The sequence below is a fragment of the Pongo abelii genome, chromosome 19 (assembly GCF_028885655.2).
Source record: "Pongo abelii isolate AG06213 chromosome 19, NHGRI_mPonAbe1-v2.0_pri, whole genome shotgun sequence".
NCBI classification, from domain to species: domain Eukaryota; kingdom Metazoa; phylum Chordata; class Mammalia; order Primates; family Hominidae; genus Pongo; species Pongo abelii.
Window position 1 is genome coordinate 68,154,080 of NC_072004.2, and position 12,803 is coordinate 68,166,882.

The following is a 12,803-nucleotide window of genomic DNA, read 5'->3' on the forward strand; positions in this document are numbered from 1 at the left end:
GGGTGCAGTAGCTCATGCCTGTAATCCCAGCACTTTGGGAGGCCAAGGCAGGCAGATCACTTGAGGTCAGTGGTTCGATACCAGCCTGGTCAACTTGGTGTAACCCCGTCTCTACTGAAAATACAAAAAAAATTAGCCGGGAGTGATGGTGCACGCCTGTAATCCCAGCTACTGGGGAGGCTGAGGCAGGAGAACTGCTTGAACCTGGGAGGTGGAGGTTGCAGTGAGTTGAGATTGTGCCACTGCACTCCAGCCTGGGTGACAGAGCGAGACTCCATCTCAAAAAAACAAAAAAGCAGCAATCCGTGAGTCCATAATGACATAAATAAATAAATGAGGAGGAAGACAATGACAGAATTAAAAAGAGGCAATCACATCCTTCAATGAGAGGAACCAGGAATCTGAGAAGAAATTGTTGACCCTAAGGCTGAGGTTGGGAAAATACAAGGAATGAAGTTCAGACACATGCTACAACAGGATGAACCTTGAAACATGCTAAGTGAAGGAAGCCAGTCACCAGACACATGCTACAACATGGATGAACCTTGAAAACATTACAAATAGACTAGTAGTTGTCAGGGGCTGCAGAGAGGAGGAAATAAATGGGGAGTGACGGCAAAAGGGTAGAGAGTTTCTTTTTGGGGTGATGAAAATGTTCTAAAATTATATAGCAGTAATGGCTGCACAACTCTGTGAATATACTAAAAATCACTGAATTGTATACTTTAAAAGGGTAAGTTTCATAGTATGTGAATGTCTCAATAAAGCTGATTTTATTAAAAAAAAAAAAGAATGAGAGCCTGTCAGAGGGATATAAGAGCCGACCCGAAGGCCAGGTGTGGTGGCTCGCGCCTGTAATCCCAGCACTTTGGGAGGCCAAGGCGGGTGGATCACGAGGTCAGGAGTTCAAGACCAGCCTGGCCAAGATGGTAAAACCCCGTCTCTACTAAAAAAATACAAAAATTGGCCAGGTGCGGTGGCTCATGCCTGTAGTCCCAGCATTTTGGGAGGCTTAGGCGGGCGGATCACAGTCAGGAGATTGAGATCATCCTGGCTAACACAGTGAAACCCCGTCTCTACTAAAAATACAAAAAATCAGCTGGGCATGGTGGCGCTCACCTGTAGTCTCAGCTAGTCGGGAGGCTGAGGCAGAATTGCTTGAACCCGGGAGGCAGAGGTTGCAGTGAGCCGAGATGGTGCCACTGCACTCCAGTCTGGGTGACAGAGTGAGACTTTGTCTCAAAAAAAAAAAAAAAAATTCAAAAATTAGCAGGGCGCAGAGGCGGGCATCTGTAATCCCAGCTATTCGGGAGGCTGAGGCGGGAGAATCGCTTGAACCCAGGAGGCGGAGGTTGCAGAGAGCCAACCTGAAAAGAGCTGCCAATGGCCAAAGAGAAAAAAAGAGCCGACCTGAAAGAGCTGCCAATGGCCAAAGTTGACCTTTAGCCTTCAAAAGTCATGGTCATGATGGTCAAGTAAAGAATGAGGAAGTCATCCTGGCCAACATGGTGAAACTCCATCTCTACTAAAAATACAAAAAAAATTAGCCAGGGGTGGTGGCACGCGCCTGTAATCCCAGCAACTCGGGAGGCTGAAGCAGCAGAATCACTTGAACCCAGGAGTTGGAGGTTGCAGTGAGTCAAGATCGCCACTGCACTCCAGCCTGGCAACAGAACGAGACCCTGTCTCAAAAAAACAGAAAAAAAAAGAATGACGAAGTGTTTCATACCAAAAGAGACTAAGGAGACAACTAAACGTAATGTGTAATACTGGATCAGATCCTTTTGCCACAAAGGAATTAGTGGGGCAAGTGGTGAAAACAGAGTGGGGTCTTGGAATTAGTAGTGTGTTTCATTGCTAATTTCCTGGGTTTGACAATTGTATTGTGGTAATGTAGAATGTCCTTGTGTGTAGGAATTAAAGCATTCAGAAATGACAAGGGGGATCATGGTGGCAATTTACACTCAAATGAGTCAAAAGCAAAAAAGTTCTTTGTAAAAAAAAAATCCTGTTGTGATTTCGATTCGGGTTATTTTTAATTCCTGGATTATTTAAGACTGTGCTTCTTCTCACTTAAAAGCTAACAAACATCCCGTCTCTTTAAAAAAAAAAAATTTTTTTTTTTAAATAGAGACAGGGTCTCTGTCACCCTGGCTAAAATGCAGTAGAATGATCATAGTTCACTGCAGCCTCGAACTCATGGGTTCAAGTGATGCTCCCACCTCAGCCTCCCAAATAGCTGGGACTACAGGTGTGTAGCACCATGCCTCACTAATTTTTAAATTTTTTTGTAGAGATGGGGTCGTGCTATCTTGCTCAGGCTGGTCTTGAATTCCTGGGCTCAAGCAATCTCTAGCCTCAGCCTCCCAAAGTGCTGGGATTACAGGCATAAACTACATCACCTGGCCCATTTCTTAGTAAATATGCAAATCTCATTCCCAGTTTTCTGATATGGGCCCCTTTTTCAAATCACTGATATTTTATGTCTGATTTTGTGTGTGTGTGTGTATGCATGCATGCGTGTGTATGCGTGCATGCATGCATGTGTGTGTGTGTATTTGCATCTGAAGGTTCAGCAAGCTTTTTTTATAAAGGGCTGGAGAGTAAATATTTTAGGCTTTGCGGGGCATGTTGTCTCTGCTACTTAACTGTGCTACTACTGTAGTGCAAGGGCAACACAAACGGACGTGTCTGCATTCCAATTAAACTTTATTTACAAAAACAGGTGGGTGGGCTAGATTTGGCTTGAAAGTTGGTCACAGACTGCAAACCTTTAATATAGAATACAAATTTTTAAAAAATGTATGTGTCCTTGACCCACTTTCAGGGATTTATTTAGCTGTAAGATTGGAAACAGCCTAGATATATACAGTTAACAAGGTATCAGTTGTATAATAATCAGCATGTTGGGATGATATAAAGCTGTGTAGTCATGAAAAAATAATACTGTAGCTAAATCTTTCTGCATATGTATCATTATTTCCTTAGGGAAGACTGGGTTTTAGTCCTGTCTCCATCAACCTCAAGATATGGGACCTCATGGAAGGGAGGGGAGGCAATGCCGAGGATGTGCTCCTGAGCAGGTGCCACAATTCTTCACCTGTAAGGTAGGTCTGATCATGGGAATTCACAGATATTTGTGATAGATGACTTATAAAAAATCACCTGGCAACATAAAATATCACCTGTAAGGTAGGTCTGATCATGGGAATTCACAGATATTGTGATAAACGACTTATAAAAAACACCTGGCAACATTAAATATGCCAGAAGGGTGAATTCCTGTGTGATTTCTATGTCCACAGTTCAAATTCAAGGGCTCTCTTCTCCACCCAGGAAATTACACAACTTCCCACTCTCAGTCATTTGGTTCTTCCTCTATAGACAACTAGGTCATACATTCCTCGATGGCAGGAACTGTTTTTTATATTAAAAAAAAAACTCCTCAATTTTAATGGTAGCACCTGCTACACATAAGACACAAGAGTCAAGGTGGAAGATGGAAGAGTGTGGGATCTGAAGTTACAAATCTCAGTTGACTCCTGGTTCCTGTCATTTATGCCCTATTTGATCTTGGAAACTTCATAAATTATCTGAGTTCTGGGTTATCCATCTGCAACATGGGCACAATTACTGGCACTTAGCAGGCATGCACAAAGAATAAAACTTGCCTCACAGAGCCAAAGAGATTCCAGAGTATTAGAGCACATTAATAAATGCCAAAAATAAGAACATTCTTGTTAAATTCAGCATCCCAGTTTGGCAGGAAGCAGTGGCTCAGCCTGGCATGGTGGCATACACCTGTAGTCCTGGCTACTCAGGCTGAGGTGGAAGGATTGCTTGAGCCCAGGAGATTGAGACTGTAGTGATCGCATCACTGCACTCCAGCCCGGACAACAGAGTACGACCCTATCTCAAAAAAAAAAAACACCCTAAAACAAACAAACATTCCAGATGAATATAGCCTAAATATTCCTGCTATAAAGCTAGGCTGCTCTTCCTGTTTTTTTCTTGTCATTAATAATGATCAGCATTTTTCTCATTAATTTTCTTACTTTACATAAAATTCTATGGACTGGAATGTTTTCATTCTTGCTAACGTTTTGAGTATGTAGTTCTATAATCAAAAATAAGCGTTATTAAAAAGTATGTATCTATCCCCTGGCCATCCCCTGAAAAAAAACAACTCATAAGGAAAAAGGGCCAAAATATCCCTATGTTTCATCGAATTTCTAAAGATAAGCAGCACTTGGCCCTGTGAACTAAAGAGAGCCCATTTGTCAGGTAGAAACGGCCACTTACTGCCCACCCCAAAAGATACTGACTCCCAAAGGTCAGATCAAGCTGGGAGATGATCAGCATCATCTTCAAAGCAAGCCAAAAAGAGATAACCAGAGGAGAAGGAGGAGGACAGTACAGGGGGTGTGGTACCTGAGTAGGTGTCGGCTCAGCTGCCTGGATCTGAAAGTTCTGGGAGGGCTTCTGGGGGACAGTGGGGAGGGTGGCAGATGCCGCCTGCACCACCCGCAGAGCCTGCTGGGGGATCTGCACCACCTGCTGCTGCTCGGCCTTGGGGGGCACCACCTGGACCTGCTGGACCACAGCTGGCTGGCCCCCACCAGGGCTCTGAACAATGAGCAGGTTATTTCCTGCCTGGATGATGTTATCCGCGGTGGTCTCGATCAGCACTGTCTCCACCTGCTCAGCCACAGCCACAGGGGGCTGGGAGGCAGGAAGGCTCTTCTTCCTTGCTTTCTTGTTAGTCTTAGACAGCGGGGTTGGGGGGCTTTCAGTGAGGAGCTGAGTAGGGGCCCCGGTGTCACTGGCGTTCACGAGGTTGTTGACGGGCAGAGTGAGCGTCACATTGCCACCCCCACCTGTCAACTTCACCACATTGGCCCCGCTCTGCACGGGGGTGGTGGTCGTACTCGACTTCTGGATGGGGGCTGGCTTGATGGGGACAGGCTTGTGACTGGACGGTGAGGGGGTGATAATGGCTTGGTTGGTGCCAGGGATGATCTGGATCTGGTTGGTGAGATTGGGCTGTACTTGGATGGTCTGGGAATTGCTTGCCTGAATCTGAGGGACCGCCTGGTACTGGATATTGGCATTTGATCGGGTCCCTTTGTTGATCATGGTGGGATTCTGGATAGCGAACACCAGCTGCCCTCCAGGATAGGAGGCGCTCAGTTGTGACCCCTGAATCTGAAGTATATTTCCTTTGGAGGACAAGATTCCAAAGCTATTCTTGCCGGGGCTGAGAGGGAGAGGGGCAGGTTTGATAGGGACAAGTTTCCGCGGTGTGGGCTGTGGGGGAGCAGGAGGTGTCACAGCAGCTTCAACTGCTGGAGGGCCAATTTTGCTACATGTTGCAGCAAGCAGGGCTAAGGGAGATGGCTGGGAGTCCTGCAAAAAAACAGCAGAGAAAAGGAGTGAGACAGGAAGGCCTGCTGCCCAGCCGCCTCTGCCCATGATCCTCTCCTCCTGGCGGCATTCCACGCCAGTCTTCCCCACCTCCGGGGCAGGCATGTTGCCAGCACCCTCCCCTGCTTGGCTCTTGTCTCCCCTTCTCTACTGGTTTCTCCATTAAGTGAGGGAGAAAAGGTGGGCAATGTCTTTCTCAGGAAGGAACCCCTGGCAGCACCCCACAGACAGGGTAAACTAACAATGCGAGCTGACTTCCTACTCCCCGCTGGCCTTGTTTCTAAGGACACTGAAGCATGTTTGGCTCTTAGATGGAGTTTGTTAGCCCACCCCAGGGATTGAGGGGTCCCTGATTGCTCAACTGAGGAAAGGAGGGAGGAAAAAATGGAGGGGCAACAGGAGGAATAAATACTTCAATAAAGTGCTTTTTAGTACTCAGAACATGTAACTTTATAGATTGGGGAGGGCTACACTTTCGAGACAATGAGAAAGCCTCTGTTTTCCTTTTCCTTTTTTAGTGAGGTCTGGTGGAAGGAACACAGAGTTTAATCCTTGTTTTTCCCCCTGGCCCAACTGCGGCACCTTAGGTAAATGGCCATGGTTTCTCAGTAAAGAAAATGTGGCTAACTGAACCGTCCCCAGTCTCATAACCTAGGGTATTTATAGTGAGACAGTGAAGAGAGAGTGTTTTCGGTGAGTCTGTCCAGGATGCTGCAGCCCCAAGCCCTCGGAGCCCACTGCCTACTCGCCTGGGTGGTGGAGGCGGCAGGCTGCAGGTAGTCACTGGGACTCACAGCAGCAGTGGCAGCCATGCTGGTCTGTGGATCTGTTGGAAGAAAAGAGATGGAGTAATGTATAAAATGCCCAAAAAGAACACAAGCCCACTTGCCTCAGATTTTCTTTTTTTTTTTTGAGACGGAATTTTTGCTCTTGTTGCCCAGGCTGGAGTATAGCGGCATGATCTAGGCTCACGGCAACCTCCCCCTTCCAAGTTCAAGCGATTCTCCTGCCTCAGCCTTCTGAGTAGCTGGGATTACAGGTGCTGCTACCATGCCCAGCTAATTTTTGTATTTTTAGTAGAGATGGAGGTTTCACAATGTTGTCCAGGCTGATCTCGAATTCCTGTCTTCAGGTGATCCACCCGCCTCGGCTTCCCAAAGTGCTGGGATTACAGGCATGAGCCATTGCACCTAGCCAGATTTTCTTTTTGCCTCTATTTGTTGCTGCTTCTCCAAGAGAAGTTAATGACTTTTCCCCAGACTTCCCCACCCTGGGTTGACAGCCTTACATCTATTTCAATAGATTACTTTCTCCTCTCCTCAGACTCAGCGATCTGAGGCTGTGAGGACAGCTGGTCCTGCTGTCGTTGGACTGCCCCCTCCAGCCACCATAGAGTCTGAGATAACACAAAAATAACCAAGATTATACCAGGACTCTCTTCTGTAACTCAGCTATGCCCTCTCTGCTGGGCACTGATGGCTCTCCATAGCTAAACTGGAGCTCCTCTATGGTGGGCAGTGGAGAGCTCCCCAGCTAATCCTCTAGCTCAAACTCAAGCCTCCTGTTCACTCCTGCTGTAGACAGATGCCAAAACTGGGAGGGAAGTATCGCTCAGCCAGGATTTCTGACAAGGAGGACACACCTGCTCCATTGCCAAGTCTTGGGTGTTTTATGCTCAGCCTTCACCACAAAGGCCATTGTCCCCAGGCAGCATATACAGCACATGGGTCAATTCTTTTTTTTTTTTTTTTTTTTTGAGAAGGAGTTTCACCCTTATTGCCCAGGCTGGAGTGCAATGGCACGATCTTGGCTCACTGCAACCTCCACCTCCCAGGTCCAAGTGATTCTCCTGTCTCAGCCTCCCGAGTAGCTGGGATTACAGGCATGTGCCACCATGCCCAGCTAATTTTTGTATTTTTAGTAGAGACAGGGTTTCACCATGTTGGTCAGGCTGTTCTCAAACTCCTGATCTCAGGTGATCCACCTGCCTCAGCCTCCCAAAGTGCTGGGATTACAGGCATGAGCCACCATCCCTGGCCTCATGGGTCAATTCTTTACTTGAATTTACATTTTTACATAGTACAATAGGTATGGCCCAACAGGCATCAACCAAGACTCAGTAAAGCTAATGACTAACTGGATATAACAAGGAGAATGAAAACAGAGTAAATTCTATTTTTTGTTTAAAAGTGTATATATTTCTATATATGAATATAATCAAATAGGAAAAAGTCTTAAGCCATTATCTCCTAGTGGTTGAGTTTTGTTTGACTTAAACTCATTTCGCACCTTGTTTTTCTGTACTTTTTCATTTTCCCATGATAAATATATTCTATTATACTTTTTTTCTTAAATAAAGAAAAATAAGGTTGAGGAAGTAATGAAGGGACTCGCTACTGTGCACTTAAGTCATCCAAAAGAGGCCAGGTACAGTAGCTCATGCATGTAATCCTAACACTTTGGGAAGCCAAGATGGGAGGATCGCTTGAGCCCAGGAGTTCAAGACCAGCCTAAGCAACACAGTTAGACCCCATCCCTAATAAAAATTTTTTAAAAAGAAAGAAACACAATATCAGGAAAACGAAAGTCATGAGAATTTTAGGAGAAAGAATCTATGCCATCTTAAAGTTCATAAATCACTAAGGAAAAGAACACCAGGCAGAGTCAGACTTCAATCCTAGACCTTTGGAAAGCAGATTTCAGTAAGTACAGAAATAAGAGGCATATTACTTTGAAGACTCAAAGAAACAAAAAGGCTCAGGGTGCATTCTGCTTGGAAGGCTGAGATGGAAGGATCACTTGAGGCCAGGAATTTGAGGCTGCAGTGCCCTATTATCACATCTGTGAATAGCCAAAACACTCCCGCCTGGGCAACATAGCAAGACCCCATCTCTTAAAAAAACAAACAAAAAGGCGCAGGGGTTGAGTCCTTGTAAGGAAATTGGCAAAAAGAGGATAGATATTGGGCTGGGTGTGGTGGTTCACGCCTGTAATACTAGCACTTTGGGAGGCTGAGGCAGGCAGACTGCCTGAGCTCAGGAGTTAGAGACCAGCCTGGGCAACATGGTGAAACCCCATCTCTACTAAAAAGACAAAAAATTAGCCGGGCGTGGTGGCAGGTGCCTGTAATCCCAGCTACATGGGAGGCTGAGGCAGGAGAATCATTTGAACCCAGGAGGTGGAGGTTGTAGTGAGCTGAGATCGCACCACTGCACTCCAGCCTGGGCAAGAGTGAGACTCCATCTCAAAAACGAACAAACAAAGGATACATATTGGGAAAGCAGAACCGTTCACATTTTGGCTGGCCTCAGGCTTCTCTGTTTGGAAGAACAATTCTTAAATGGGGAAAGGTAAAGAAAAGGTGAAGGCACTGGACGCAGTGACTCGTGCCTGTAATTCCAACACTTTGGGAAGGTGAAGTGTTGGACACTTTGGGAGGATTGCTTGAGGCCAGGAATTTGAGACCAGCCTGGGCAACATAGGGAGAACCCGTCTATACAAAAAATTTAAAAATTAGCTGGATATGGTGGCACATGCCTATGGTCCCAGTTACTTGGAAGGCTGAGGTGGAAGGATTGCTTGAACCTGACAGGTCAAGGCTACAGTGAGTTGTGATCACACCACTGCACTCCAGCCTGGGTGATGGAGCAAGATCCCATCTCCATAAAAAAAAAAAAGGCGAAGTCGAAACTGAAGCCCTGGATAGGTGATGAGCTGGTAAGAAAGCACACCAGTGCCTTATATGGTTACCAGGCCTGAAGTCCACACAAACTGTACTCCAGAGGAGGGAAGACTTTGCAGACACACCTGCAAATGTGTATGGAGCTGGAGGGCAGCTCTGGGCAAAATTATATATGCAGATCCTGTAATATTACAGGCACTGATCCTTGGCAAAATCCTAGGACAAATGATTGAATAGTACTGTAACTACTGAGGAAAGGAAGGAGTGACCACAGGGAATAGCATTGTAATATAGAAGAACAGGTCATGCTGAACAAATCTGTTTCTTTTTTGTAGGATTTTGAATGGATACATCAAGAGCATGGTGTACATCAGGTATTTTATTTCAACAGGCATCTAGCTGACATTTTCATGATATTCTTGTGAACAAACAAGGAGGAAACTTGGGCAATATGATAGTCTAGTTTGTCTGGGGCTAAGCTGAGCATGCCTCCACCTAAGTGCTGAGAAGTCTGCTGCTGCAAGGTGTCTCAAACTGGGGTGGGTCTCAGGACCAGGGTTCACAGGCATCTCCGCAGAGGCCTTTTTATTCTTGTCTCGTGTTTTCACTGTGATGATTTTTTTTTTTTTGAGACGGAGTCTCGCTCTGTCGCCCAGGTTGGAGTGCAGTGGTGCGATCTCTGCTCACTGCAAGCTCTGCCTCCCGGGTTCACGCCATTCTCCTGCCTCAGCCTCCCAAGTAGTGGGACTACAGGTGCCCGCCACCACGCCCAGCTAATTTTTTGTATTTTTAGTAAGAGAGGGGGTTTCATGTTAGCCAGAATGGTCTCGAGCTCCTGATCTCCTGATCCGCCTGCCTTGGCCTCCCAAAGTGCTGGGATTACAGGCGTGAGCCACTGTGCCCAGCCAATCTTTTTTTTTTTTGAGATGTAGTCTCACTCTGTTGCCCAGGCTGGGGTGCATGATCTTGGTTCACTGCAACCTCTGCCTCCCGAGTAGCTGGGATTACAGGCACCCACCACTACACCCGGCTAATTTTTTTTGTATTTTTAGTAGAGACGGGGTTTTGCCATGTTGCCCAGCCTTTTCTTGAACTCCTGGGCTCAAGCAATCCCATTGCTTCAGCCTCCAAAAGTGCTGGGATTACAGGCATGAACCACCACACCCAGCCCAATCATTTTTTTAAAAATGAACATATACCATAGATCACCAGGTAACTGCTGCATAACCAAGTCCTGCACATTCCAGGGCCTGTGTGTGTGTTTACAAGTGCACTGTGTGGGCTAATTAGGACAACTTCATTCTGCACATTTAGTTCACGATACATCTGTGCAAAGTGAAAGATGACATAACTTCAGAAGCAGTGGAAAGACTGTGTTACCCTGAGTGACACGCTACAGGATGGGTGTGCAGAACTCAAGGAGCCTAAGTGTCAAGTCTGTGCCATGCTTACAAGGAAAAGCAATGATTTGGGTTCAGTCAAACATCACCCTCTTAGAATGATGCTGATAATTTGAATTTTACTGGCTTTTTTTGTAGTTACATGTGTGAACTTTATAGGAGCTAGATCAATGAGCTGACACACAGATTCATGTTCATACAAAATTAAGTTGTAATATTATAATGAAAATAATCTAAGCCAACCCCAAACCATTTTTCCTTTAGAGTGGTAGTGTTCAAACTATCAGACCAGGAACCACAGTTACAGAAACAATTTGCATCAAGACCCACCATATGCATACATACACCACACATTTCTGTCCCATGCTCATGCAATGAAAGTTTCCTGAAACAAAACTCCCTTATTACATGTGATGGAACGTGATATTTTTCTTTTCTATTTCGTTTTTTTAAATGCTGGCTGTGACCCACTAAATTGGTTTTGTGCCCTACAGGCTGGAAAACTTAGGCTTTAGAATGGTATTCACCACCCAAGTTCGGCAAAGATCTAGACGACAAGTAAAACTTGCAGATGTTGGCCGGGCGTGGTGGCTCACGCCTGTAATCCCAGCACTTTGGGAGGTTGAGGCAGGCGGATCATTTGAGGTCAGGAGTTTGTACCAGCCTGGCCAACATGGTGAAATCCTGTCTCTACTAAAAATACAAAAAAATTAGCCGGGTGTGGTGGCGCATGCCTGTACTCCCAGCTACTTGGGAGGCTGAAGCAGGAGAATTGTTTGAACCTTGGAGGCGGAGGTTGCCGTGAGTCGAGATGGTGCCACTGCACTCCAGCCTGGGTAACAGAGCAAGACTCGGTATCAAAAAACAAACAAAAAAAACTTGCAGATGTCACAAAAGTGAGAAGGATTGTAAACACAATGGGTATCAGTATTAGGATTCAAGGACATCTTAAAAAACTGGTAGGTACAATGTTTAAGAACATCAGGCTCCATACCTAAATGAGATTCTGACTGTGTGGTTCATTAGTGGGATGGTCCCTCTTAGCCTCCTCCTAGTGCCCTCTGTAAAACAAAGGTAATGTCATCCTTCTAGGATTTCTGTGAAGCTCTAATAATTTATATGACAGCATCAAGGGTTTAAAGGCACATATGGCTTTAAAGTTTAATAAGTCTTGGCCAGGTGCGGTGGCTCACGCCTGTAATCCCAGCACTTTGGAAGGGCAACGTGAGCAGATCACTTGAGCTCAGGTGTTTGAGGCCAGCCTGGGCAACATGGTGAAACCTTGTCAGTATATTAAAAAAAATAAGTTCTCTACTTAGGTTAAAAAACCAGTCATATGCATATAGGGCAGAAAGAGCCTAATAGTGCCATGTGGAAAAGCCCCAGAGGTTTTGACTTTAAGCTGAATGGGGGCCAGCACAATCTAGATATGGCTGCCAAAAAGGCTACTGCAATCTTGGATTGCATTTCTAAACGTTCAGTCATAGAACAAAAAAATAATATCCTCCTGTAGTTTGCACACTTGGGCCACATCTGGAGCATCAGGTTCTGTTCTGAGGGACATTTTAAAAGGGGGATTTTCAGCTGGAGCTTGTTCAGAAGACAGCAGCAATGGTTGTGGCCAGGGTGCCAGAGTGGGGACATGGGTTCAAAGGGTAGAACCAAGACTCCTGTGTGGACATTTTGAGGAAGATTTTAGTTAACACAAGAGAGAACTTTGAAAAGATGAAAATCAGTTGCCTTCTGAGGTACTATGTTCTCCCTTCTCTGGAATCACTTAACCAGAGACAGGACACCTGTCCCTGCTGGAGTCAGGATGTTGAGATGGGGTGGGAAGTTGGACCAAATGATCTTTAAGATTTTTATTCATGGCCGGGCGCGGTGGCTCACGCCTATAATCCCAGCACTTTGGGAGGCCGAGGCGGGCGGATCACTTGAGCTCAGGAATTCGAGACCAGCCTGGCCAACATGGGGAAACCCTGTCTCTACTAAAACTACAAAAACTAGCTGGGTGTGGTGGTGCGCACCTGTAATCCCAACTACTCAGGAGGCTGAGGCAGGAGAATCGCTTGAACCCGGGAAGCGGATGTTGCAGTGAGTCAAGATCGTGCCACTGTACTCCAGCCTGGGCGACAAGAGCAAGACTCCATCTCAAAAAAAAAAAAAGATTTTATTCACTGGAAGAAACTGCAGTGATTTAAAATAAGTTAAAAAAAAAAAAAAGATTTTTATACTTCTCAGACCATGTTGCTGATAAAAATACAAGATGAGTTTGTTGCTGGCAGAATTGCAAAGGA

At 45.7% G+C, this 12,803-nt stretch overlaps 1 protein-coding gene and 1 long non-coding RNA gene across 12 annotated transcripts in view; one reads left to right on the forward strand and one right to left on the reverse strand.

Moving 5' to 3' along the window:
- LOC103889589 (uncharacterized) overlaps positions 1-12,803 on the forward strand; it is a 49,805-nt gene that overhangs the window by 19,616 nt on the left and 17,386 nt on the right. For 2 of the 3 annotated variants that reach the window (XR_008519529.2, XR_008519528.2), the window contains exon 2: positions 2,989-3,107. This is a non-coding gene — a long non-coding RNA (uncharacterized LOC103889589). Of the gene's footprint in view, positions 1-2,988; positions 3,108-9,441; positions 9,481-12,803 lie in introns of all 3 variants that reach the window. The other variant, XR_653967.3, reaches the window with a different exon arrangement.
- The window catches only part of SP2 (Sp2 transcription factor), a 33,824-nt gene that overhangs the window by 8,773 nt on the left and 12,248 nt on the right, over positions 1-12,803 (reverse strand). For 5 of the 9 annotated variants that reach the window (XM_054546246.1, XM_054546245.1, XM_054546248.1 and 2 more), the window contains 2 exons: positions 6,174-6,250; positions 4,432-5,406 (listed from right to left, as the gene is read on the reverse strand). In XM_054546246.1, coding sequence (XP_054402221.1) covers positions 4,432-5,406; positions 6,174-6,250 — 1,052 coding nt within the window. Of the gene's footprint in view, positions 1-4,431; positions 5,407-6,173; positions 6,251-11,500; positions 11,568-12,533; positions 12,657-12,803 lie in introns of all 9 variants that reach the window. The other 4 variants (XM_054546250.1, XM_054546247.2, XM_054546252.1 and 1 more) reach the window with 2 other exon arrangements.